The sequence below is a fragment of the Lampris incognitus genome, chromosome 16 (assembly GCF_029633865.1).
Source record: "Lampris incognitus isolate fLamInc1 chromosome 16, fLamInc1.hap2, whole genome shotgun sequence".
NCBI classification, from domain to species: domain Eukaryota; kingdom Metazoa; phylum Chordata; class Actinopteri; order Lampriformes; family Lampridae; genus Lampris; species Lampris incognitus.
The window spans coordinates 11197295-11222803 of record NC_079226.1 but is presented as its reverse complement, the minus strand read 5'-3'; the positions used below and the strand labels follow the sequence as shown (position 1 = coordinate 11222803).

The 25509-nt window shown below is 49.8% G+C and overlaps 1 protein-coding gene across 1 annotated transcript in view; it reads right to left on the bottom strand.

Annotated features, from left to right (window-relative positions):
- Positions 1-547: 547 nt before the first annotated feature.
- ralgapa1 (Ral GTPase activating protein catalytic subunit alpha 1) overlaps positions 548-25509 on the bottom strand; it is a 130097-nt gene continuing 105135 nt past the window's right edge. Inside the window, exons 44-45 of the mRNA XM_056295551.1 lie at positions 11574-11698; positions 548-2403 (exon numbers count right to left, since the gene is read on the bottom strand). Of these exons, the coding sequence (XP_056151526.1) occupies positions 2258-2403; positions 11574-11698 (271 nt within the window). The 3' untranslated portion in view covers positions 548-2257. The remainder of the gene's footprint in view (positions 2404-11573; positions 11699-25509) is intronic.

Genomic DNA, 25509 nt, shown 5'->3' with positions numbered 1-25509 from the left:
AATCAGCCAAGTCCTGATCTTCCCTACAAGCTTCCCCAGGAGCCGAATCAGCCAAGTCCTGATCTTCCCTACAAGCTTCCCCAGGAGCCGAATCAGCCAAGTCCTGACTGTCCGCAAATGAAGAAGCGCCGAAGCAGTCTCGTAGTGTTTACCCACCTTTAGTGGTTGTGGTCTGAGGTTAAACCTTTGTCTTGTTTTTGGCAGCTATTTTCACATAGGAGTATATACACAGCTAGCTTCTTCACACTGTACATATTACACAATACAGATATGCATGTATCTACTGAATATATATCTAAAGATATAGAGGCTATGTATATATAGATACATAGCCTCTATATCTATCTATATATCTATATATAGGAATATCTATAGATATAGAGGTTATGTATCTATATACCCAGAAGACTGAACACTGTGGTTCCACAGAACGCATCATCAAAACAGACGGACAACAACCTAAAAACACAGCGATATTCTTGCTAATTCAGCTAATTAAAAAAAAAACACAAACAGGAAATTACAAAAGAGTGAAAGAAAATAGTTAATAATGAACTTTATATTCAGAAACACCTCTTTCCATATTTTACAACTTGAAAAACCAAGGAGTGTAGCAATACTTTACTTTTTATGCAACATGTGCTCACCTTTTTGTTCAGGTTTGTTTGTTTGTCGAGAAATGGAACGACGCCATTGCTCAGTACGCCACATCAGACTACCAGGGACACAATGGTGCACAATAATAATAATAATAATAACAATAGAGGTTTAACAAGCCTTTTTTTCTCCATGACACTATAGGGGAACGGTTACACTCTATGAAAGTGTTTGTGTCACTTTTAATATCAAAACTGAGGTTTTGTCTGTACAGACAAACTATAGTACAAATATAAATATACACGTTCCTCACAGCCACTTTCACAGCCAACACAACAGAGCTAAGAAGTGCCCGCTGTCCACTCCCGGTCGGTGCCAAATCTGCCGCTTGTTTGGCGTTTTGTGCCTTCTGAAGACATAGCCGAGTAAAACACAAACACACACACGGCCCACAGGGTACACCGTGGCACAGTTCAGCGTCTTGCAGAACGGGCTGGATTGGTTTCCGTGCCAAATCCCTTATGGCATTACACTGGTTAGCGTGCTCTCTGCTGAGGCATGTTTTGAAACCGATTATACTGGTTTATCGGCTGTCTTTGACAGTCTAATATGGCACTGAGATGCACGTACAGAAATAGCTCGACCGGTTTCTGTGCTTCTTGGTAGTAACCTGGGTCATGCAAATGATGATAAGTTTAGATTAAAATGTACATAACTGTATTCGATCAGTCTTAACCACTCTCATATTGGTTCCCCACTTTACAGCAAAACCATACTGGGCCAAAGCGAGGGTGGTGTGCTGAGCTGAAATTGTGCAGCGATAGCTCTCGGTAACCTTGCCGGGTCAATATGAGCGGATGTACAGTATAGTATTGTACAGTACAGTAGAATAAAAAAAAGAATAGACCTTTCTATGTGTTTGAATGTGTGTATTCAAGTCTGCATCAAAGCGGCGCCCTGTGCGGTAAAAGGTAAGTGACCAATTAAAAGGGCCGCATGCTGGAGACAGGAGGAGCAGGAGGGTGATCTAACCTAACTGGCTGAGCTGGGCAGGAAGTCCATTGTCATTGGCTAGGTGGAGGGTGACGAAGTCGTACAGGCTAAAAAAAAAAAGAAAAAGAAAAAGAAGTGATCACTGGCACCCCCGCTGGCTGCGTTCGTTCCTGAGAAAATCCCCATTCAGTTTTCCACTGACATATACAAAACATCTCACCATAAATAAATAACTGAAGAGACTCAGCCAGAACAATTAGTTTTCAACAGATAAGTTACTGAGCTAGAACCAACAACAAAGTTAAATGCGATAAAACAAAAATCCATTTCATAATCAGTCTGTAGGTAATGGCCCTCAATACAGGACAACCGCTGTAATGTATTCTGCGTACTCCAACATCTGTTTAATACCAACTCAACTATGAACGCAACCAACAGAGGGTCACATGATTACATTTTCATATGATATGTGCCCAAGGAAAGTCTTATTGGGTAATGTGAACCAAAAGAAAAAAGTTCTTGGCCAGTCCGAGCAGTTGAGTCATGTCTTACATGATTGTGGAAGAGGAAAGCTAGTCCTGAATGACTAATGTAGCAAGAGGGGCAGCTCTCATTGGCTAATATAACCAGGAAGTGAGTTCTCATTGGTCGATGGAAACCAGGGAGTTCAGGTTTTATTGGCTGATCCGGAGGAGCGTCGTAGCTTCATGGACATGCGGCTCTTGCTAGTCCGAGGAGACATAGGCGACGCTGAGTCGCTCCCTGCCTCCCCCAGAGCTGGGCTTTCTCCCCGAAGAATCTCTAGGCAGGAGCCTGGGGGGAGCAGGGGTATTGGGAGGGGGCGGTGGTGGTGGGGTGGGGTGGGTGGTTAGAGAGTTGAAGGAGGTAGAATCGGGAGGGGTTAGGTGAGGAAGAAAGGGGCAGAGAGGAGGAGGAGAAGTCAAAGGTCAGGAGAGGGGAGTACAGTGGAGGAGGGGGGAGGGGAAGGGGGAGGTAGAGAGGGAGTGATAGGAGGGCGAGGAGGGAGATGATAAAAGGCACAATCCAAACGTTACAGCCAGACACCTACGGTGTACAGAGGGGACATACACACAGACACACGGAGAGGCGGACAGCTAGACAGACACAGACAGACTCAGACAGACAGAGACAGACTGATAGACAGACTGATAGACAGACTGATAGACAGACAGACACAGACTCAGACAGACAGAGACAGACTGATAGACAGACTGATAGACAGACTGATAGACAGACAGACACAGACTCAGACAGACAGAGACAGACTGATAGACAGACTGATAGACAGACAGAGACAGACTGATAGGCAGACTCAGACAGACAGAGACAGACAGACAGAGACAGACTGATAGACAGACAGACACAGACTCAGACAGACAGAGACAGACTGATAGACAGACTGATAGACAGACAGACAGACACAGACTCAGACAGACAGAGACAGACTGATAGGCAGACTGATAGACAGACTGATAGACAGACTCAGACAGACAGAGACAGACTGATAGGCAGACTCAGACAGACAGAGACAGACAGACAGAGACAGACTGATAGACAGACAGACACAGACTCAGACAGACAGAGACAGACTGATAGACAGACTGATAGACAGACAGACAGACTGATAGGCAGACTCAGACAGACAGACATTAAGATAGCTTCTCACAGATTCGTAAGGACAGCTAACAGAAAGCAGAGACCTAGAGAGACAGACAGGCAGACAGAGAGACCAGCAGTAGCAATATTAAATGATCCATTTGGCTTCAGTCTACTCTGGCTGTTTACGGAGACCTGCACTCCTCGATTAACTCCACACGGTTAAAGACGTTTCCTTTAAACTGAATGCCGGGGTCGTTTGGGCTCCTCGGGAAAGTCAGGTGGGCGTCACAAACTAAAACACATCTAGCTACCCCCCCCCCCATCACAGGCGGGGAATAAGGCGGGCGGAGGGAAAAACCCCAGGATTTATAGGTTGTACAAGATGATTTTTTTTGGGGGGGGGGGGCACACAGGCCACAGATAAACAGCCATCCAGACCAAGTGTCTGTGATGAAGACACTGACCACACCGGCAACCAAAAATACTCCAAAAATGTCAAAGATTACATGAAAAGTTGGTAAAATTAGACAACCACAACCTGATAACTACTGCTTAACAAGCTCCGGAGGTAAATTAGATCTATTTATCTATTCATAGCTATCCAACCATCTCAACCATCTAACACCAACCGGCCCCATATGGAGGCACCCAAATGAAAAGGTACCAAAACAGGTTGAACATGGCGTCTTGCACACTCCAACAGGCCCATGACATCATCTGGCACAGCTGGAGACAGTTGGAGACTCTAAACCGGCATTTTAGAGAGCCGCCGATGCATATCCATAGTAAACCAACGCTAGAAGGATTTAATTTAGGTACTTTAAAACCAAATTTGAAGAGGCAGCTGGTAAAACTTATGGCGATAGCTCCATCCAGTCACAGACTCAGGACATGGAGACAGAGGAAATTATTTTCACTCAAATACTGATTTCTGCTTTAGGACCAAGTTAAAAATTTAAATTATTCTGCTTGTTTGAGCTTCTGTAACTCCATTTCAGTCATACGCAGAGTAAATCTGACACTTCAGGGACAAACTATAAAGGATGATTTGATATGTGTGGTTTAACCAACGGCTGACAATAATGCATCTGCTCTGAGAGCTGGAGAAGAGAAATTACAAAAACAAACCCATCCATTATCCACACCGCTTACCATACTCAGGGTCGCGGGGATGCTGGAGCCTATCCCAGCAGTCACTGGGCGGCAGGTGGGGAGACACCCTGGACAGGCCGCCAGTCCATCACAGTCCCCTCCCCCCCACACACACACACACACCTAGGGGCAATTTAGTACGGCCGATTCACCTGACCTACATGTCTTTGGACTGTGGGAGGAAACCAGAGCCCCGGAGGAAACCCACGCAGACATGGGGAGAACATGCAAACTCCACACAGAGGATGACCCGGGACGACCCCCAAGGTTGAACTACCCCGGGGCTCGAACCCAGGACCTTCTTGCTGTGAGGTGACCCGCTAACCACTGTGCCGCCCTCCCAATGAGGTAATATTGAAATGTTGCATACAAATGTAGTCAATGACAACAAGAAAAATGACGAATGTCTTAGATTTGGTTCTAGCTCAATGAAAACAAATAAGAAAATGTAATACCCCCCCCACCCTAAAATAATCTGATCTGCTCCATAATGAACCACCTCTTAATGGGCACTGTGTCAGGCGATGTCACGCAAGATGCCAAAGTTTTGGTTTAGTTTCCCAGGCAGGGAAGTTTAAAGGGGGTGAATTACTGGGCCTTCCTATTCTTAAGTATCTCCTGCCAATCACACAATCCCACCCGGGATCCAGATCTTTTTCAGATCTTCCAAATTAGCTAAGATAAGAGTTTACCATTAACACTACCTAAAGTGAAGCAGCAGAGAAAACAAATGTTCTAACATCCCAAAACAAACCCAGTAACACCCATCCATCCAGTATCACCAGAACGACCGGGATTCCACTCCTACCTGGAACGACCAGGGCCGTCGACATGACCGCCGGTTTTTAAACTCTATATTCTGTGCAGAGAAATACCCAGTTGAGATATTAATGCATTGCATATGTCAGTATGTCTGTTATGCAACTGACTGACACCAAAATGAACATTTTAACAACTATAATATTATTTTTCTTTTTTCTTTTATTTCTGATTTTCCCCTCCCGAAGACAGCGTTGCCAATTATGCTGCTCCATCGAATCCGGCCACAGTCGGATCTGACGAGACCGGGGCGCGAACCCCGGTCCCCAGTGGGCAACTGCATCGACACAAAGCCGACGCTTAGACCGCTACACCACCGCGGGCGCCATAATATGATTTTTCAAACAATTTAAAATGGCCGCTGTCCAACGCCTGTAAATGCTGCAACGCCTCGGCGGCGGTCATGGTGCGTGTGAAGCGGTGGCGGTACCCAGACATGTCGGGAATAATCAGAAATCAAGTCTAGACTCTTACTCTGCGCTGGAGAAGGCGTCGCGAAGGAAACGATGCGACCAACACGCGTCACAAATAGTGACACGACGCACACGATCACGCGCAAATTACAAGCGGTCTTTTTGACCGCTCGTGGTTGTTTTAGGTAGATCTTATCATACCTTTTTTTTTTATTTTTGAGCGATTGATCTAAAACTCATTTTAATGCAAATATACGCAATTTTAGGAGCGTTCAGCGAGCGGCAGGGCTGTATCTCTTTTTTTCTTCACAAAGTTATTAAACTTTGAAAATCCAAAACCGTCAAAATGGCCGCCTTGGTTGTTCTACTCAATAACAATAAAACTGAAAATAAAGCAGGGATGTCGGGTGTGTGTGTGTCTGTGTGTGTGTAGGTGCCATCGTCATTCCTCCAGCGGGTCAGAGGTCAAGTGTGCGCCTGCAGCTTTGGGGCGTACCATTCACAGCTAGCATGGAAGACCTTGCGTTTGAGCCCCTTCCCCTTCACCCTGAGCAGGTTAAAGCCGTCTACGGGTTTAGGGACCATCAGGTATTTAACACTACTGTCCTCTGGGGAAGGACAGGGGGGGGAGAAGAGGAGAGATGAGAAGCCGACAGGAGGGGACGACAGGAGGAGAGAGAGGAGGAACAAAAAGGAGATGCGATGAGAAGATGGGAAAGGAGAGGCAAAAAAAAAAAAAACAGGATGGGATGAGAAGAACCAAATGAAAGGAAAGTGGGGGAGAGGGAAGGAGAAGGGGGGAGGAGAGTGGTGGTGGGACAGGACAGAAAGAGTGATGGAGGGATGGTCAGAGAGAAACGACGGACAGATAGTCAAAGAGAGGGAGAAACGGTCATGAAATGAGTGAAACAGCACAGCACACAAATGACACAACAACAGAACACACTGAAACACAGTCACAACCACACATTAACGGACACACAAACAACATCAAATACACACAAATAATACAGCATTCCAGTTTAGTCGATACTGGTTATTACATGTTACTGGGAACACAACTGCTCATCTATTGTCAGTCAAAACTCATATGAACACAACCTAGTGTTACATACAGAACCCCATTAAACTCTTACAGATAAGAGTGTCTTTGTGTGTGTGTGTGTGTGTGTGTGTATGTGCGTGCGTGCATATATATATATATATATATATATATATATATATATATATATATATATATATATATCTCAATCCATCCATCCATCCATCCATTATCCAAACCGCTTATCCCAACTGGGGGTTGCGGGATGCTGGAGCCTATCCCAGCAATCATCAGGCGGCAGATGGGGAAACACCCTGGACAGGCCGCCAGTCCATCACAGGGCACACACACACACACAAACACACACACACACACACACACACACACACACACACACACATTCACACCTACGGCCAATTCACCTGACCTACATGTCTTTGGACTGTGGGAGGAAACTGGAGCCCCCAGAGGAAACCCACACAGACACGGGGAGAACATGCAAACTCCACACAGAGGACGACCCGGGACGACCCCCAAGGTTGGACTACCCCGGGGCTCGAACCCAGGACCTTCTTGCTGTGAGGCGACCGCACTAACCCGTGCGCCACCGTGCTGCCCATATACACACACATACATATATATATATACATACACACACTGTGTGTGTGTGTGTGTGTGTGTGTGTGATCGTGTGGTGGTACAGTGCTACACCATGCCAGAGGCGGAGAGAACAAGAGGGAACAGACAAAAGGTTAGAGGTCAAAGTTGCACCAGGTCAGTGTGACGTCACAGACGAAGCGGCAGGTGAACAGGTTTTAGGAGCTGGCAGAGAGAAGAGACAACCGACATTCACACGCTCTCCCTTTCGAAACACCGGCGGTAGTTCAGGACAACACACATCAGCCGCTGTGGCAGAGCCGTCTCAAAATTAAGACCGTCCATCACCTAAACGTCGATTATTCCTTTAATTTGGCTAACCTTGTTTAAAGCAGACAGTCTCACTGAAAAAGGAGGCGGTGCTTTCCAGCAGGAGGCCTGGCGAGGAGCGCACACCCAACGCCGAGATACCGGAGACCGACAAGATGCGACAACCACATCACGTTGCTGCTCAACGTTACGAAATGCGACGAGTCTGTAACTGATCTAGTCTCAGTTGGTTGTAGGTCAGCTCTTCAGATCTAAAACCTACCCTGGCTACCAAGGACATGAAGTGGCTTCCTGGCCTCACCAGCCGTGATGGCGACTCACGAGTTTGTTATGTGCCTTACTTGTGCTTCTTACCAATTTGTGTAGTCAGAAAACTCCATCCACCCACTATCCAAGCCGCTTATCCCAGTTGGGGTTGCGGGGATGCTGGAGCCTGTCCCAGCAGTCACTGGGTGGGAGGCGGGAAGACACCCCAGACAGGCCGCCAGTCCATCACATTCCCAACTAGGGGACAATTTAGCACGGCCGATTCACCTGACCTACATGTCTTTGGACTGTGGGAGGAAACCCACGCGGACACGGGGAGAACATGCAAACGCCACACAGAGGACGACCCGGGACATCCCATCCCAAGGTTGGACAACCCCGGGGCTCGAACCCGGGACCTTCTTGCTGTGAGGCGACCGCGCTAACCGCTGCGCCACCGTGCCGCCCTAGCAAGAAAAGTGTGCTATCTAAACACGCTATACTGCAGGGAGGAGGGGGGAGAGGGGGAAAAAAATCAGTTCATTGCAAAATACCGAACCTGAGCCACGACGGTTCTGACATCACGGCACTTCCTCCGACCCACGGCACCGAGGCACAGAACAGACGCTGCGACGGGGTTTGACGTGAAGGCCAAAAGCAAACCCGTTTCACATTTTCTTTAATCATCACGGTTTTCACATTGTACTGTCGATAAGGAGGGGCGGAGCCTAGAAACACTTGTAACGTCGAATAGTGATATTCAAAAAGTACGTATCAAATCAGCACTAAAAGTATCGCAGCGATATCAAATTGGCGGGGGGGGGGGGGTACCAGCAGATCCCCCAGCCCCGCCGTGTTGAACAGGAAGCCGAGATGTGTGTTGTCCTTGACTACATTCACACGCGTGTTAAAATCCTGACGTCCGTTCTAAAGAGAGAGGGCGCGGCAGCTGAGAGGGCCGTGATGGAAGCATGCACACCCGCCGCCGCCGCTGAAAACAGAGAAGAAGAAACGTGAGCGTGAGAGGCGGAGCGAAAGACAAGAGAGAACTGCAAACGGAGGCAGGGAGGCTGAATCGAAGGAGAGGACGGGGTTAGGTTAGGCCGGAACATCGTTAGGAGGAGCCAATCGGAACGGGGCGTGTCAGTCATGTGACCAGGCTTACCTTTTAGCTATAGGCAAGTGAGACAATACGATCTACAGAAGAGGGGGTGGGGGGGTGGGGGGGGGGACAACAGAAGGAGAAAAAAAAAAAGTACCAGAAGAAGAAATCAAATCAAAATAGGCAAAAAAGGAAAAGAGACAAACAAAAACAAAAAAAAAAAGAAAGGAGGAAAGTAAAAATACAAGAACAGAAAGGCAGAGAAATGTTTGATCATCGTTGTGCTGTTAGGGGGAGGAGGCAGTGAGTTAACCCGCTGTCAGGGAGAGACAACAGACACACGGAGAGAAAGAACGGGAGGGAGAGCTTCAACAATCTGAGCAGAGCTCATTTCAGGACACGGGATTGTACCGTTTCTCCAGACCGGCTCAACAAGAGACCGCCTCAGTTCTGCACACTTGGGGGGGGGGGGGGGGCATTATTTTCATAGCAACCGCTGTCAACTTTTCCTTTTTTCCCCCCCCTTCCCGATTGTACCCGGCCAATTACCCCGCTCTTCCGAGCCGTCCCGGTCTCTGCTCCGCCCCCCCCTGCTGATCCGGGGAGGGCTGCAGACTACCACGCGCCTCCTCCGACACATGTGGAGTCGCCAGCCGCTTCGTTTCACCCGACAGCGAGGAGTTTCTCCGGGGGGGACGTAGCGCGTGGGAGGATCACGCTATTCCCCCCCCCCCGTCGACCGACCAGAGGAGGCGCTAGTGCAGCGACCAGGACACGTACCCACATCCGGCTTCCCACCCGCGCAGACACGGCCAATTGTGTCTGTAGGGACGCCCGACCGAGCCGGAGGCGACACGGGGATTCGAACCAGCGATCCCCGTGTCGGTAGGCAACGGGATAGACCGCCACGCCACTCGGACGTCCAGTAAAAAATAAGTTATCTGGCTGAACGGTACGGTAATCCTGTGATCTGAAACAGGCTTTGGGTCTGAACAACACACAGTGACAAAGCAATTAAATAAACAAATAAATAAATAAATAAATAAATAAATAAAACACCACACTAAAGAGAAGCGGAGTCTGGACCGAGCCCTCGAGTCTCAGCTGCCGCGCTTCTCGGCTTGTTCTGGATGCTGTTCAGCCTCAAAGCGGGAGGGTTTTCATCATGATTAATATTATTATTATTATTATTATTATTACTGGACACAGTAGCTGGTGAGAAGGGGGCGGTCGTTGGAGGCGAAGTAACCGTGCTCACACTTCTGGGTGGTAAACGCACACACACAGTTGTGTAATTCTACCACACGTTGCAACCTACTGCCCATCTCTTGTTGTGCAACGGGTCAACACATCATACAACAGGATGTGACAAAGGCTCAACCACACAAATGAAACATGTGTCGTGTATATAAGCGTGCCCCCTTTTCCCTACTGTTCAGTAAAGGCTGAAATACTTTTTCACGTTTCCAAAAAAACAAGACAGAATAATATCGTGACAAATCATCCCAGATTTTGGTTGATACAGAATACAACAGCGCAACATCCGAGTCCTCCCCCCCCCCCACCCCCGTTTCTCCCCAATTGCACCCATCCAATCACCCCACTCTTCCGAGCCGTCCCGGTCTCTGCTCCGCCCCCTCTGCCGATCCGGGGAGGGCTGCAGACTACCACATGCCTCCTCCCATACATGTGGAGTCGCCAGCTGCTCCTGTTCACCTGACAGTGAGGAGTTTCACCAGGGGGACGTAGCGCGTGGGAGGATCACGCTATTCCCCCCCTCCCCCCCCAAACAGGCACCCCACCGACCGACCAGAGGAGGCGCTAGTGCAGCGACCAGGAACACATACCCACATCCGGCTTCCCACCCGCAGACACGGCCAATCGTGTCTGTAGGGACGCCCGACCAAGCCGGAGGCAACACGGGGATTCGAACCGGCGACCCCCGTGCTGGTAGGCAACGGAATAGACCGTCACGCCACCCGGACGCCCTCAGCATCTGAGAGTCGGTTTAACCAGAAACAGAATGGGGAAAAACATGGAAACGGGAAAAACATCCAGTCATAGATGATCCCACCTATCTGAGACCGACGTCTGGGACTACCAGAGACATCAGATAACGTCAGATTTGTCCTCCTGGCCGCTTTGGAGACAGGAGGGGGGGGGGGGCTGGCTGGCTTAATGCCTTGCATCTGAAACTGGGCTCCTAGGATGTGAAGCTGGATTAGACCAGGGCGTGGGGCTGCAGGCGTGTTATCAACCAGTGTGAAGGACCTTACTTGTGCATCTTAAAGAGCATTTTGAGCATCACCGCCAAACGTAAAATCTCAAGCGCGAGCGGGTTAGGATACAGATTTTGGAGGAAGAGATCGGGTTTTGTAGGAAAATCTATATTTAAAACCCTTCGAACACAGCGATGCTCATACAGCGCTACCGGCTAGCTTTAGGACTGCTCATACAGCGCTACCGGCTAGCTTTAGGACTGCTCATACAGCGCTACCGGCTAGCTTTAGGACTGCTCATACAGCGCTACCGGCTAGCTTTAGGACTGACGTTCACACCTCTGCTGGCCTACGAGGCCAACCGGACTTTCACTTCCTGGACGGTTTATCTGAGGTGGCTGACTGCAAACGGATGCTGCAGAGCCTCGTGGTGCAGGTCTCACCTGTGTCAGAGGGGGCGTGTATGCAGGGGGCGGGACTGTAGACCCGCGCGGCGTAATCCTCGAAGGTGGTTGGCTCCTGGTGGTGCTGAACAATGGTTTCAAGGTATCGGGCTCGCTCCTCATAGCTGAGGTCAGAGGTCAAGGATGATAACAGAAGAACTCCCACCCCGCCCCATGCACACACACACACCACAGAAAAGAATGAGACAACAACCAAGACATAATTCAGTTAATAGCCTTTCAATCTTACCTACCCCGGATTTGGCAAGCTCATGCAGGGTATTTCAAGTGGCCATTTTTCAGTCGACATCCCCGAGACACAGAGGAGGTGGCGGGACACAGAGGAGGTGGCGGTACGCCGGGCACTCGGCTGCACTCCTCCTTCAAAACAAAGGGACGTCAGAGCGACGAGAACAAGAGGGAGAATGAAACGCTCCATCACTTCCTGTCAGCGACTGATCCCAGGTCGGGAAAAAAAAAAGGGTATCCATGGAGGAGATGGAGCGGATAAGGAGGAGGGCAGCGAGTATAACGGAGGTGTGGAGGAGAGGAGAACCTACACCGTCCATCTGTTAGAGATAACCTTGTTGACAGAATGACATTTTCTCCTCTCCTCCTCTGTCTTCTCCTCGTGTCTGACCATAATATGCAGGCACTGAGGCCATAAAGACAACAATACACATGCTATTACAGCCTCCTGGATGCACACACACTCACACGCACACACACACAAACACGCACACACACACACACGCACAAGCATCAACGCATGTCGATTATCAAAAAAGTGGTATTATTCACTCAAGGAGTGCCAATAGCAAGGACTGTGAATGAGTTGTGTGTGTGTGTGTGTGTGTGTGTGTATGCATGTGTGTGTCTCCCCCTGGTTGATAGGATTAGCTTCAAAAAATGATTGTGAATAAGCGACGACTGCATGATGGGATTAGGCCGATGAGCGTTTTCTTTGCAATGAATGCTGGATGTATGTTTACCACTGTTGTGTGTGTGTGTGTGTGTGTGTGTGTGGACTGTGCAAGTGTTGTGAATGGGTTAGCTTAATTCATAATGGCCTCTACGGGCATTCTATTGGGTTAGAGCGCTGCTCTATGGGCTCAGAACGAGGAGATTCAGGTCTAATGGGAACTGATTGAGTTAGAGACGATGGTAAAAGCACAATGTGGCTCCTTCAACATGGAGACACAGACTGCACTGGGTGGAGGAGGGGGGGGAGAGAGAGAGCAAAAGGAGGGGACGGCGGAAGTGGGGAGGATGGAAAAAGGGAGGGGGGGGGGAGAATGGGACAGACAGAGAGGAAGAGGAGCAGGACCTTACGTCCTTGTTCTACACCGGGTGTGTGTTTTCCTGGATCTCCAGCAGCACAGCCACTCTCATCTCCGTCAGCGCTGCCGTCCCACATCCGGGCCGTGTCGGTCAACAGCTCAACCCTGTTCCACACGTGTCACTGCGACCTGTTCAGTCCTGTTTCACGTCATGTTTTTATTTTTGCACACGCGAGTTTACACACAGCTCCCATTCCCAACACAGGCGTTCACGCTACTGTTATAGCGATACCTTTTCAACTGTTCTTTCATCATTTTGGCAAAAAAACAAACATCTATATATGTATATATATATATAGAGAGAGAGAGAGAGAGAGAGAGAGAGAGAGAGAGAGAGAGAGAGAGAGAGAGAGAGAGAGAGAGAGAGAGAGAATAGAAAGAGCAAGTTGCTGTCAAGCAAACAACACAAATTGGGGGGAATAAACAAATTATTCACCCTCCAGAAACTGGGTGGCTTTCATAAAAGGCACGTTGCATTTTGCAGAAAAAAGTCTGTAAATCCACAGCGGCCAACTCTTTGTCTTCCGGTTCAAGTAGAAAGCGTTCCCTGGACCTCATGCAGCAACTTTTTGTACACACCAAAGTGTGTGTATTAACTATTAAAGAAATCTTCCACACCAACCCGGACTCAGCACATCCAGGCCACTTAATCAGGGTCTTGGTAAGTAGGGAATTAGTAGAACCAGGTGTGTTAAATTAGGGTTGCAGTGAACACCGGCAGGATGGAAGCTCTACGGTTGTGTGTGTTTTGGTGAGAGGGGTGGGAAGCAAGTGGGAGACGCCGAGGGAGGAAGAGAAAGGTGACCATTGGAGGGGGGGGGTAAATAACAACGGCGAAGAGGGAGGGTGGGGTGAGAATCCCGTGGTGGGTCGTGGAGAGCGAGAAGTAGATGAGAGGAGAGGGAGCAAGGGTGCGAGGGGTGAGTCACAGAAAGAAATGGAGGAGAGGAGGAGGAGGGAGCCTCTTGGTGTGTGAGCGGGGAGGAAGATAGTATTTTGGGAGTGTAACTCTGCAGTGAAGTGAGAGAGATAGAGATAGACAGCGAGAGAGAGAGAGATAGTGTGGGGGGGTGTGTGTGTGTGGATGTTATCAACAGTAAGCCAACCCTCTTAAACTGCAACTACCAACACCTGAGGAGGATGCTGTTTTCTTCTTCTGATGATATTTAAACGCCGTATGGACACGTTAAAGCGGCGGTTGTTTTCCAAGAACAAGAAACCTCTTGCTGCTCCTCTAACCTGATGTGACCAAATTAGTTTTGCTTATTTCATTCGCTCAGCCAGGTGTAAAGCAGCGGCTGCAGAGGCCTGTGGCTCTGAAAGTCGGGTCCTTCCTGTCCGCTGTAAAAGATTAAACGGGTTTTGTTTTTTGCAAGGTTTTACAGAAAACTTACGTTTGCAGAAAAAAGAAGGAACTCTGCAGAGACAAAACGGACGGACGGACGGACGGACGGACGACCGCTGGGATAAACAGCATCAACACCGGCTCTTTTCTTTACTCCTCGAAACCCTTTCTTCGCTACCTCTCTCTTTTCATCCGTCCCTCTCGTTCTCCCGGTGTGCACCCTTGCCCAGGCCCACGTGATGTCACCTGGTAACCACGACAAACCGATTCCCCGCTGGGAGGGGAAGGCAACAGCAGAGTACAGAGGATGGAGGAGGGGGAGAGAGAGAGAGAGAGAGAGAGAGAGAGAGTGTGTCTGGGAGGAAGAGAGGAGGAGGGAGAGAGAGAGAGAGAGAGAGAGAGAGAGAGAAGAGGAGAGAGAGAGAGAGAGTGTGTGTCTGGGAGGAAGAGAGGAGGGAGAGAGAGCGAGAGAGAGGGGGGGAAGAGAGAGAGGGAGAGAGTGTGTCTGGGAGGAAGAGAGGAGGGAGAGAGTGAGAGAGACAGGAGGGGAAGAGAGAGAGAGAGAGAGAGAGAGAGAGAGAGAGAGAGAGAGAGAGAGAGAGTGTGTCTGGGAGGAAGAGAGGAGGGAGAGAGTGAGAGAGACAGGCGGGGAAGAGAGAGAGAGAGAGAGGGAGGAGAGTGTGTCTGGGAGGAAGAGAGGAGGGAGAGAGTGAGAGAGACAGGAGGGGAAGAGAGAGAGAGAGAGAGAGAGAGAGAGAGAGAGAGAGAGAGAGAGAGAGGAGAGAGAGAGAGAGAGAGAGAGTGTCTGGGAGGACGAGAGGAGGGAGAGAGAGCGAGAGAGAGGAGGGGAAGAGAGAGAGGGAGAGTGTGTGTCTGGGAAGAAGAGAGGAGGAGAGAGAGAGAGAGAGAGAGAGAGAGAGAGAGAGAGAGAGAGAGAGAGAGAGAGAGAGGAGAGAGAGAGAGAGGAGAGAGAGAGAGAGAGAGGGAGAGAGAGTGTGTCTGGGAAGAAGAGAGGAGGGAGAGAGAGAGCGGGAGAGAGAGTGTGTCTGGGAAGAAGAGAGGAGGGAGAGAGAGAGCGGGAGAGAGAGAGAGAGAATGAGCGAGAGAGAGAAGAGAGAGTGTCTGGGAGGAAGAGAGGAGGGAGAGAGAGCGAGAGAGAGAGAGGAGGGAAGAGAGAGAGAGTGTGTGTCTGGGAAGAAGAGAGGAGGGAGAGAGAGAGAGAGAGAGAGAGAGAGTGTGTCTGGAGGAAGAGAGGAGGGAGAGAGAGAGAGAGAGAGAGAGAGAGAGAGAGTGTGTCTGGGAGGAAGAGAGGAGGGAGAGAGAGAGCAGGAGAGAGAGAGAGCGAGTGAGCGAGAGAGAGAAGAGAGAGTGTCTGGGAAGAAGAGAGGAGGGAGAGAGTGAGCGAGAGAGAGAAGAGAGTGTGTCTGGGAAGAAGAGAGGAGGGAGAGAGAGAGCAGGAGAGAGAGAGAGAGAGAGTGAGCGAGAGAGAGAAGAGAGAGTGTCTGGGAAGAAGAGAGGAGGGAGAGAGAGAGCGGGAGAGAGAAGAGAGAGTGTCTGGGAGGAAGAGAGGAGGGAGAGAGAGCGAGAGAGAGAGGAGGGGAAGAGAGAGAGAGTGTGTCTGGAGGAAGAGAGGAGGGAGAGAGAGAGCAGGAGAGAGAGAGAGAGAGTGAGCGAGAGAGAGAAGAGAGAGTGTCTGGGAAGAAGAGAGGAGGGAGAGAGTGAGCGAGAGAGAGAAGAGAGTGTGTCTGGGAAGAAGAGAGGAGGGAGAGAGAGAGCAGGAGAGAGAGAGAGAGAGAGTGAGCGAGAGAGAGAAGAGAGAGTGTCTGGGAAGAAGAGAGGAGGAGAGAGAGAGCGGGAGAGAGAAGAGAGAGTGTCTGGGAGGAAGAGAGGAGGGAGAGAGAGCGAGAGAGAGGAGGGGAAGAGAGAGAGAGTGTGTGTCTGGGAAGAAGAGAGGAGGGAGAGAGAGAGAGAGAGAGAGAGAGAGTGTGTCTGGGAGGAAGAGAGGAGGGAGAGAGAGAGAGAGAGAGAGAGAGAGAGTGTGTCTGGGAGGAAGAGAGGAGGGAGAGAGAGAGCAGGAGAGAGAGAGAGAGAGTGAGCGAGGAGAGAGAGAAGAGAGAGTGTCTGGGAAGAAGAGAGGAGGGAGAGAGAGAGCAGGAGAGAGAGAGAGAGAGTGAGCGAGAGAGAGAAGAGAGTGTGTCTGGGAAGAAGAGAGGAGGGAGAGAGAGAGCAGGAGAGAGAGAGAGAGAGTATGTCTGGGAGGAAGAGAGGAGGGGGAGAGAGAGAGAGAGAGAGAGAGTGTCTGGGAAGAAGAGAGGAGGGAGAGAGTGAGCGAGAGAGAGAAGAGAGGAGTGTCTGGGAAGAAGAGAGGAGGGAGAGAGAGAGCGGGAGAGAGAGAGAGAGAGAGAGAGAGAGTGAGCGAGAGAGAGAAGAGAGAGTGTCTGGGAGTTTCATCAAGTCAGGAAGGCCTTCTGAGGACAGAACAGTGAGATATAGGCCCACATACTAACAATGTTAGAATGTAAGAATCTGGGCTTTGGGAGCACAGCTTTGAGTGACTGAACCTAAAAAATACAAGGAAACACCAAAAAGAGAAATCCAAATGATTTTTTGCAGACCGCTACAACAGAAGGATTTTTCTTTCTATGATCCGCAGACACCCGAGACGGGGGCTCAAGACCGCCGACTCTTCCAGCCGTCGTCTGGGATTGAAATCCTCTACATGTTATGAGGGTCACGGGAAAAAGTATGAACGCCGTACTAAAAGTCAAGGAACAAAAGAAAAAAAAAAAAACAGCCGTCCGGGTGGCGTGGCGGTCTGTTCTGGGATCTCCGGTTCGAATCCCCGTGTTGCCTCTGGCTTGGTCGGGCGTCCCTGCAGACACAATTGGCCGTGTCTGCGGGTGGGAAGCCGGATGTGGGTGTGTGTCCTGGTTGCTGCACTAGCGCCTCCTCTGGTCAGTCGGGGCACCTGTTCGGGGGGGGGGGGCAGCGTTATCCTCCCACGCACTACGTCCCCCTGGCAAAACTCCTCACTGTCAGGTGGAAAGAAGCGGCTGGTGACTCCACATGTATGGAGGAGGCATGTGGTAGTCTGCAGCCCCCCCTGGATCAGCAGAGGGGGTGGAGCAGAGACTGGGACGGCTCAGAAGAGTGGGGTAATTGGCCGGATACAACTGGGGGATATATATATATATATATAACACTACCGTTCAAAAGTTTGGATCACCTAAACAATTTTGTGTTTTCCATGAAAAGTCACACTTATTCACCACCATATGTTGTGAAATGAATAGAAAATAGAGTCAAGACATTGACAAGGTTAGAAATAATGATTTGTATTTGAAATAAGATTTTTTTTACATCAAACTTTACTTTCGTCAAAGAATCCTCCATTTGTCAGCAATTACAGCATTGCAGACCTTTGGCATTCCAGCTGTTAATTTGTTGAGGTAATCCGGAGGAAATTGCACCCACACGCTTCCAGAAGCAGCTCCCACAAGTTGGATTGGTTGGATGGGCACTTCTTTGAGCAGATTGAGTTTCTGGAGCATCACATTTGTGGGGTCAATTAAACGCTCAAAAATGGCCAGAAAAAGAGAACTTTCATCTGAAACTCGACAGTCTATTCTTGTTCTTAGAAATGAAGGCTATTCCATGCGAGAAATTGCTAAGAAATTGAAGATTTCCTACACCGGTGTGTACTACTCCCTTCAGAGGACAGCACAAACAGGCTCTAACAGGTACTATTTAATGAAGATGCCAGTTGGGGACCTGTGAGGCGTCTGTTTCTCAAACTAGAGACTCTAATGTACTTATCTTCTTGCTCAGTTGTGCAACGCGGCCTCCCACTTCTTTTTCTACTCTGGTTAGAGCCTGTTTTGTGCTGTCCTCTGAAGGGAGTAGTACACACCGGTGTAGGAAATCTTCAATTTCTTAGCAATTTCTCGCATGGAATAGCCTTCATTTCTAAGAACAAGAATAGACTGTCAAGTTTCAGATGAAAGTTCTCTTTTTCTGGCCATTTTGAGCGTTTAATTGACCCCACAAATGTGATGCTCCAGAAACTCAATCTGCTCAAAGAAGTGCCCATCCAACCAATCCAACTTGTGGGAGCTGCTTCTGGAAGCGTGGGGTTCAATTTCTCCAGATTACCTCAACAAATTAACAGCTAGAATGCCAAAGGTCTGCAATGCTGTAATTGCTGCAAATGGAGGATTCTTTGACGAAAGCAAAGTTTGATGTAAAAAAAATCTTATTTCAAATACAAATCATTATTTCTAACCTTGTCAATGTCTTGACTCTATTTTCTATTCATTTCACAACATATGGTGGTGAATAAGTGTGACTTTTCATGGAAAACACGAAATTGTTTGGGTGATCCCAAACTTTTGAACGGTAGTGTATATATATATATAAACACTGAAAGGGTGACAGAAAATTACCTCATGCAGAGCATCTACCCATGAATCTGTCTGTCTCTCTGTCTGTCTGTCTCTCTGTCTGTCTGTCTCTCTTTCTGTCCATCCCACGGTGCAAATGATGGTCTTCACTCTGAATCTACTGTAATTGAATTTCAGACGGCCCTTCCTTTTATCAAGTCATTAGCAGAAAAATCTCCCTTTCAAGAAAAAAAACAGCGATATCTAGACACGGAGAGAAAAGACCGAGAAGGGAGAAATATCGCGAAGAGGAGAAAGTGGAGGGGGGGGGGGAGCGAGAGAGAGAGAGAGAGAGCGAGAGAGAGGGGAGAGATAAAAAGGCTCCTTTGTGTCCAATAAAAAACTAATTTTCTCAGGGCGGCTGAAAAGAGTTGCAGAACCAAAAGTGTTCGTGCCCTCTCCATCCCTCCCTCGCTCCTTCTTTCTCTCGCTCCTGCCGAGCGCTTCATTGTGGCGCCGTTCGACTCCTGCGATCACTTTGGAGCAAGGAGATTGGAGGAGGAGGAGGAGGAGGAAGATCTTGTTAGCACATCAGGAGACGGGTATGCCACTGGGATGTGTGTGTGTGAGACAATTTTTTGTAGGTGGGGTGCATGGGTGTGGGTCCGTGTGCGTTTGTGAGCACAGTGTGTGTGTGTGTGGCGGAGTGTGTATCAATGTGTGTCTGACATGTTGTGACTGGATGTCGCATGCAGTGCATCCCTTTCTTTTTTTTTGTTACCCCAAAACATCTCTTACCACAGTGGCATCACTGCAGTGGGCTCCACAGGGGTAATGTAGTGTCCAGCCACCCGCCAGCCTCGTTACCAACACTGATACCAACACTACTACTTCTGTAGGCTACTTCCTGTAGGCTAAGGCAAAACGACGAGTTTTAAGTTTGGATTTTTTTGAGTCCTTTAAATCAAACTTAAAACTCATCTTTTCGCCTTAATTAGCCCATAATTAGTTGACTTTAAGTCGAGTGCTTCACAACCCGGCTGCATGGCGGGTTGGTTTCTGTCTAAGTGAATTTACCAGCCACTGTTCTGCCGACGAGGTTATGGCGTATAGATTATGGCGTATAGATTATTGATTATTGTAAACTGCTCTCGTCTCTCATGTCTTTTCTCTCTCTCTGAATGACGTCTTCTCCTTTCTCCTCTTCTGTGCGTGTGAATGGTGTGATGCGAGTCTCCCTTGTGTGCATGTGCAGTCTGTCCTCCTCCCAGGTCGCCATGGTGACGGTGGTCGCCACCTGGACACTGCTTGGCATCCCCCTCATCACATTTTCTTTTTATCCATCCATCCATCCATTATCCAAACCGCTTATCCTGCTCTCAGGGTCGCGGGGATGCTGGAGCCTATCCCAGCAGTCATTTGGGCGGCAGGCGGGGAGACACCCTGGACAGGCCGCCAGGCCATCACACAGGGCCGACAGACACACACACACACACACACACACACACACAAACGGGATGATTACAAAGTAGATACATAATTATACAAAGTATCGAAGCACCTTATTCTCATTAGCACGTGTGGACGGTGGGATCACGGCCAGGCGACTCTAACCCGTGACACTACAGCCGTGCTGAAAGAGCAGATTGCCCTACCAACACGGGCCTCGCCAGTTTCGAATCCCCGGTCGGGGCGTCCCTACAGACGCGATTGGCCGTGTCTGCGGGTGGGAAGGCGGATGTGGGTATGTGTCCTGGTCGCTGCACTAGTGCCACCTCTGGTCGGTCGGGGCGCCTGTTCAGGGGGGAGGGGGAACTACGTCCGCCTGGCGAAACTCCTCACTGTCAGGGGAAAAGAAGCGGCGACTCCACGTGAATCGGAGGAGGCGTGTGTTAAGTCTGCAGCCCTCCCCGGATCGGCGGGGCGGGGGGAGCAGCAACCGGGACGGCTCAGAAAGAGCGGGGAAATTGGCCGTGTACAATTTGGGGGAGAAAAAAGGGGGAAATCCCGCCCCCCCTCCAAAAAAAGTGGATTTACAGCAAGTGTGAGCTGTGACTTGGATCCTCATCAACCGCTCCAGTGGAGCTGCTTAGAGAGAGTTACCCACTGGTGAGAGGAGAGAGGGAGGAGAGAGGAGAGAGGGAAGGGAGAGAGAGAGAGACTCAAGGCAACACATCAGATCATATAACATCATGTCTCTGTGCAACATCATCCACACTGGGACGGCACAACCTTAAAAATAAGAAAAAGGAGCAAGCATCCATTACCAGCCACCGGCATACGTGACCCGGTGGCTCATTTACAACAGCGGGTGGCGCTCCGAGCAACGCAGGCCGCGGCAACGGCTCCCATCACGCTGACGCACTTAAGAGCACGGCCCGCGGAGGGGGGGGGGGGGGCACGCCATGGAAATAAATAAATAAATAAGCACACGGCGAAAGTTTGCGGAGACGATCATCAGCTAATGTGTTTCTCAGAGTGGTCCGTTTTACCCCACGCCGGCGGTGTGCAACATGCCCACTCCCCCACAATGCACACGCACACGCACACACACACACGCACACACACACACACACGCACACGCACCCTATCTGTCCCATCCACCCTGGGCATTGGAACAGACAACAGAGAAAGGGACATCAGAAGGATAATACAATTGGAAAAGCTTTACAGCACGTAATGACAAACCTTGTGTGTGTCTGTGTGTGTGTCTGTGTGTGTGTGTGAGTGTTTATGTCCATGCCCAAAGGAACAAGCTAATGGGTTTATATCTTTCTGTGATAGCAGAGATATGGAGGCCTTGTGATTTCATTACCAGCATGTGTGTGTGTAAATGTGTGTGTGTGTGTGTGTGTGTGTGTGTGTGTGTGTGTGTGTGTGTGTGTGACAGTGTGTGTGTGTGGTGTGTGTGTCAGTGTACACCCGCGATGGGGACAGAGATAGGTTGGTCTGATGCACTACTTATTGCTGGGAGGCAAATGTGCACATTGCAAGGGCGTGCGCATAAACCCAACGTGCACGCTCCTCCGCTATCATGTCCGCCCCTATTCATCTGCCACACCGGGGGGGGGGGGAGGGGGGGAGGAGGAGGAGAGAGGGAGCGAGGAAAAAAGAGAGAGAGAGAGAGAGAAATGGCTTTAGAGAGTGATACATTTGCCTGGTCTCTGAAACACACACACACACACACTCTCTCTCTCTCTCTCTCTCGCTCGCTCGCCCTCCATTACCCTGGGGGTTTACATCCCCGTAGCTGTCAGAGCCATTAGCGGCTTTATTCAGCGGGTCCTCATGTGCACTTCACAAGCGTGGGCGCACACGCCGTGCGTGGGTGTAAATATCCCATCAGCCGGGCCGCGAGAATAATTCCGCTGATTAGAGAGCCGGATGTCATTTTAATCTCCCGCATCCGAACTAATACACAATAAATATTCATCACGCACACACACGCACACACACACGGCGGTGCGAATTCACGTTTGCGGCGGCCTCACCCAGAACCGTCGATGCGGCGTCTTTGTCCGCGTCGACATTTTCTGTCGTCGTTTGTTGGCTGGCAGAGCCGGCGCCGGATCGGCTGCGAGAGCTCGGTCTGATGCGCTGTGGGTCCCAGGGAGCGCCGCCCTGCCCGGAGCCGCGCCGAGGAGGAGACACCGAGGGCGGTCTGACAGGACGCAGTAGCGGGGCAGGCTAGGCTAACCGCTAGCCCATGCGGCGCCCCGGCGAGAGTTCATTTATAAAGCATGTTATAAAGCAGCCGATGTTGACCAAAGTCCTGCACAGCGCGAAAGGAATAAAAACGAGGAAATAAAGAAAAAAATAAAAAATAAAAAAAGAATTGAAAACAGACTACACAAATCATTAAAATTTCAAAAAGGAGCAAAAGACAAACAGGTGAGGGGGGGGGGGGGGCGTCCGGGTAGCGTGGCGGTCTATTCCGTTGCCTACCAACACAGGGATCGCCGGTTCGAGTCCCCGTGTTACCTCCGGCTTGGTCGGGCGTCCCTACAGACACAGTTGGCCGTGTCTGCGGGTGGGAAGGTGGATGTGGGTATGTGTCCTGGTCGCTGCACTAGCGCCTCCTCTGGTCGGTAGGGGCGCCTGTTCGGGGGGAGGTGGAACTTGGGGGAAAAGGGGTGATCTCCAACGCGCTACGTCCCCCTGGTGAAACTCCTCACTGTCAGGTGAAAAGAAGCGGCTGGCGACTCCACGTGTATCGGAGGAGGCATGTGGTAGTCTGCAGCCCTCCCCGGATCAGCAGAGGGGGCGGAGCAGCGACCGTGACAGCTCGAAGAGTGGGGTAATTGACCGGATACAACTGGGGAAAAAGGGGGGGGGGCAAACAGGTAGACTATCCAGTAGAAGTAGAAGTGACTTTTTAAGCTGGATTTAGAATGATTAGAAGATGCTGGCAGTATCACATCATATTCAGCCTGTCTGGCAGGTGGCTTGGAGAGTGTCTAAGTGACGTAGCTGGTGGCTCTGGATAGAGGTTATACAGGACTGTACGTGACGTAGCCGGTGGCTCTGGATAGAGGTTATACAGGGCTGTGTGTGACGTAGCCGGTGGCTCTGGATAGAGGTTATACTGGACTGTACGTGACGTAGCTGGTGGCTCTGGATAGAGGTTATACAGGACTGTATGTGATGTAGCTGGTGGCTCTGGATAGAGGTTATACAGGACTGTATGTGACGTAGCTGGTGGCTCTGGATAGAGGTTATACAGGACTGTATGTGATGTAGCTGGTGGCTCTGGATAGAGGTTATACAGGACTGTATGTGACGTAGCTGGTGGCTCTGGATAGAGGTTATGAAGGGCTGTATGTGACGTAGCTGGTGGCTCTGGATAGAGGTTATACAGGACTGTATGTGACGTAGCCGGTGGCTCTGGATAGAGGTTATACAGGACTGTATGTGACGTAGCTGGTGGCTCTGGATAGAGGTTATACAGGGCTGTACGTGACGTAGCTGGTGGCTCTGGATAGAGGTTATACAGGGCTGTATGTGACGTAGCTGGTGGCTCTGGATAGAGGTTATACAGGACTGTATGTGACGTAGCCGGTGGCTCTGGATAGAGGTTATACAGGACTGTATGTGATGTAGCTGGTGGCTCTGGATAGAGGTTATACAGGGCTGTATGTGACGTAGCTGGTGGCTCTGGATAGAGGTTATACAGGACTGTATGTGACGTAGCTGGTGGCTCTGGATAGAGGTTATACAGGACTGTATGTGATGTAGCTGGTGGCTCTGGATAGAGGTTATACAGGACTGTATGTGACGTAGCCGGTGGCTCTGGATAGAGGTTATACAGGACTGTATGCGACATAGCTGGTGGCTCTGGATAGAGGTTATACAGGACTGTATGTGACGTAGCTGGTGGCTCTGGATAGAGGTTATACAGGACTGTACGTGACGTAGCTGGTGGCTCTGGATAGAGGTTATACAGGACTGTATGTGACGTAGCTGGTGGCTCTGGATAGAGGTTATACAGGACTGTACGTGACGTAGCTGGTGGCTCTGGATAGAGGTTGTACAGGACTGTATGTGACGTAGCTGGTGGCTCTGGATAGAGGTTATACAGGGCTGTATGTGACGTAGCTGGTGGCTCTGGATAGCGGTTATACAGGACTGTACGTGACGTAGCTGGTGGCTCTGGATAGAGGTTATACAGGACTGTACGTGACGTAGCCGGTGGCTCTGGATAGAGGTTATACTGGACTGTACGTGACGTAGCTGGTGGCTCTGGATGGAGGTTATACAGGACTGTATGTGACGTAGCTGGTGGCTCTGGATAGAGGTTATACAGGACTGTATGTGACGTAGCCGGTGGCTCTGGATAGAGGTTATACAGGACTGTATGCGACTTAGCTGGTGGCTCTGGATAGAGGTTATACAGGACTGTATGTGACGTAGCCGGTGGCTCTGGATAGAGGTTATACAGGACTGTACGTGACGTAGCTGGTGGCTCTGGATAGAGGTTATACAGGACTGTATGTGACGTAGCTGGTGGCTCTGGATAGAGGTTATACAGGACTGTATGTGACGTAGCTGGTGGCTCTGGATAGAGGTTATACAGGGCTGTATGTGACGTAGCTGGTGGCTCTGGATAGAGGTTATACAGGACTGTATGTGACGTAGCCGGTGGCTCTGGATAGAGGTTATACAGGACTGTATGCGACATAGCTGGTGGCTCTGGATAGAGGTTATACAGGACTGTATGTGACGTAGCTGGTGGCTCTGGATAGAGGTTATACAGGACTGGATGTGACGTAGCTGGTGGCTCTGGATAGAGGTTATACAGGACTGTATGTGACGTAGCTGGTGGCTCTGGATAGAGGTTATACAGGACTGGATGTGACGTAGCTGGTGGCTCTGGATAGAGGTTATACAGGACTCTGTGAATACACCTGTAGATACCAAACTCTCTTCCAGCAAGTCTCTAAGGACCAAATCAGACAGGCATCAGCATCCATGATCCACGCACACACACACACACACACACACACACACACACACACACACATATATGAACAACACATGCCTCACTGCATCTGTTGTTTTACATGTTCAGCTTCAGAGAGTTGAGAGTAACGACAAAAACAAAAAGCAAACGAAACAGACCAAAACACTAGCTGTCCTCTACTACTTGACTAAAAAATAAATGATCAAATCAAACGCAGACGTGCACACAGGTGTTTGAGTCTGGACGACGGTTTTACTGGCTGATGGTTGTGTCATTAGTCTGTAAATAAACACACACCAATGTCGAGAGAAAGCTGTATTCAAAGCTATGAAGAAATACCGGAGAATAAAAGCTGTCACGAGGAAATAATATCCATTTCATTTCCACGTCACTTTCAACGAACTGAAACGAC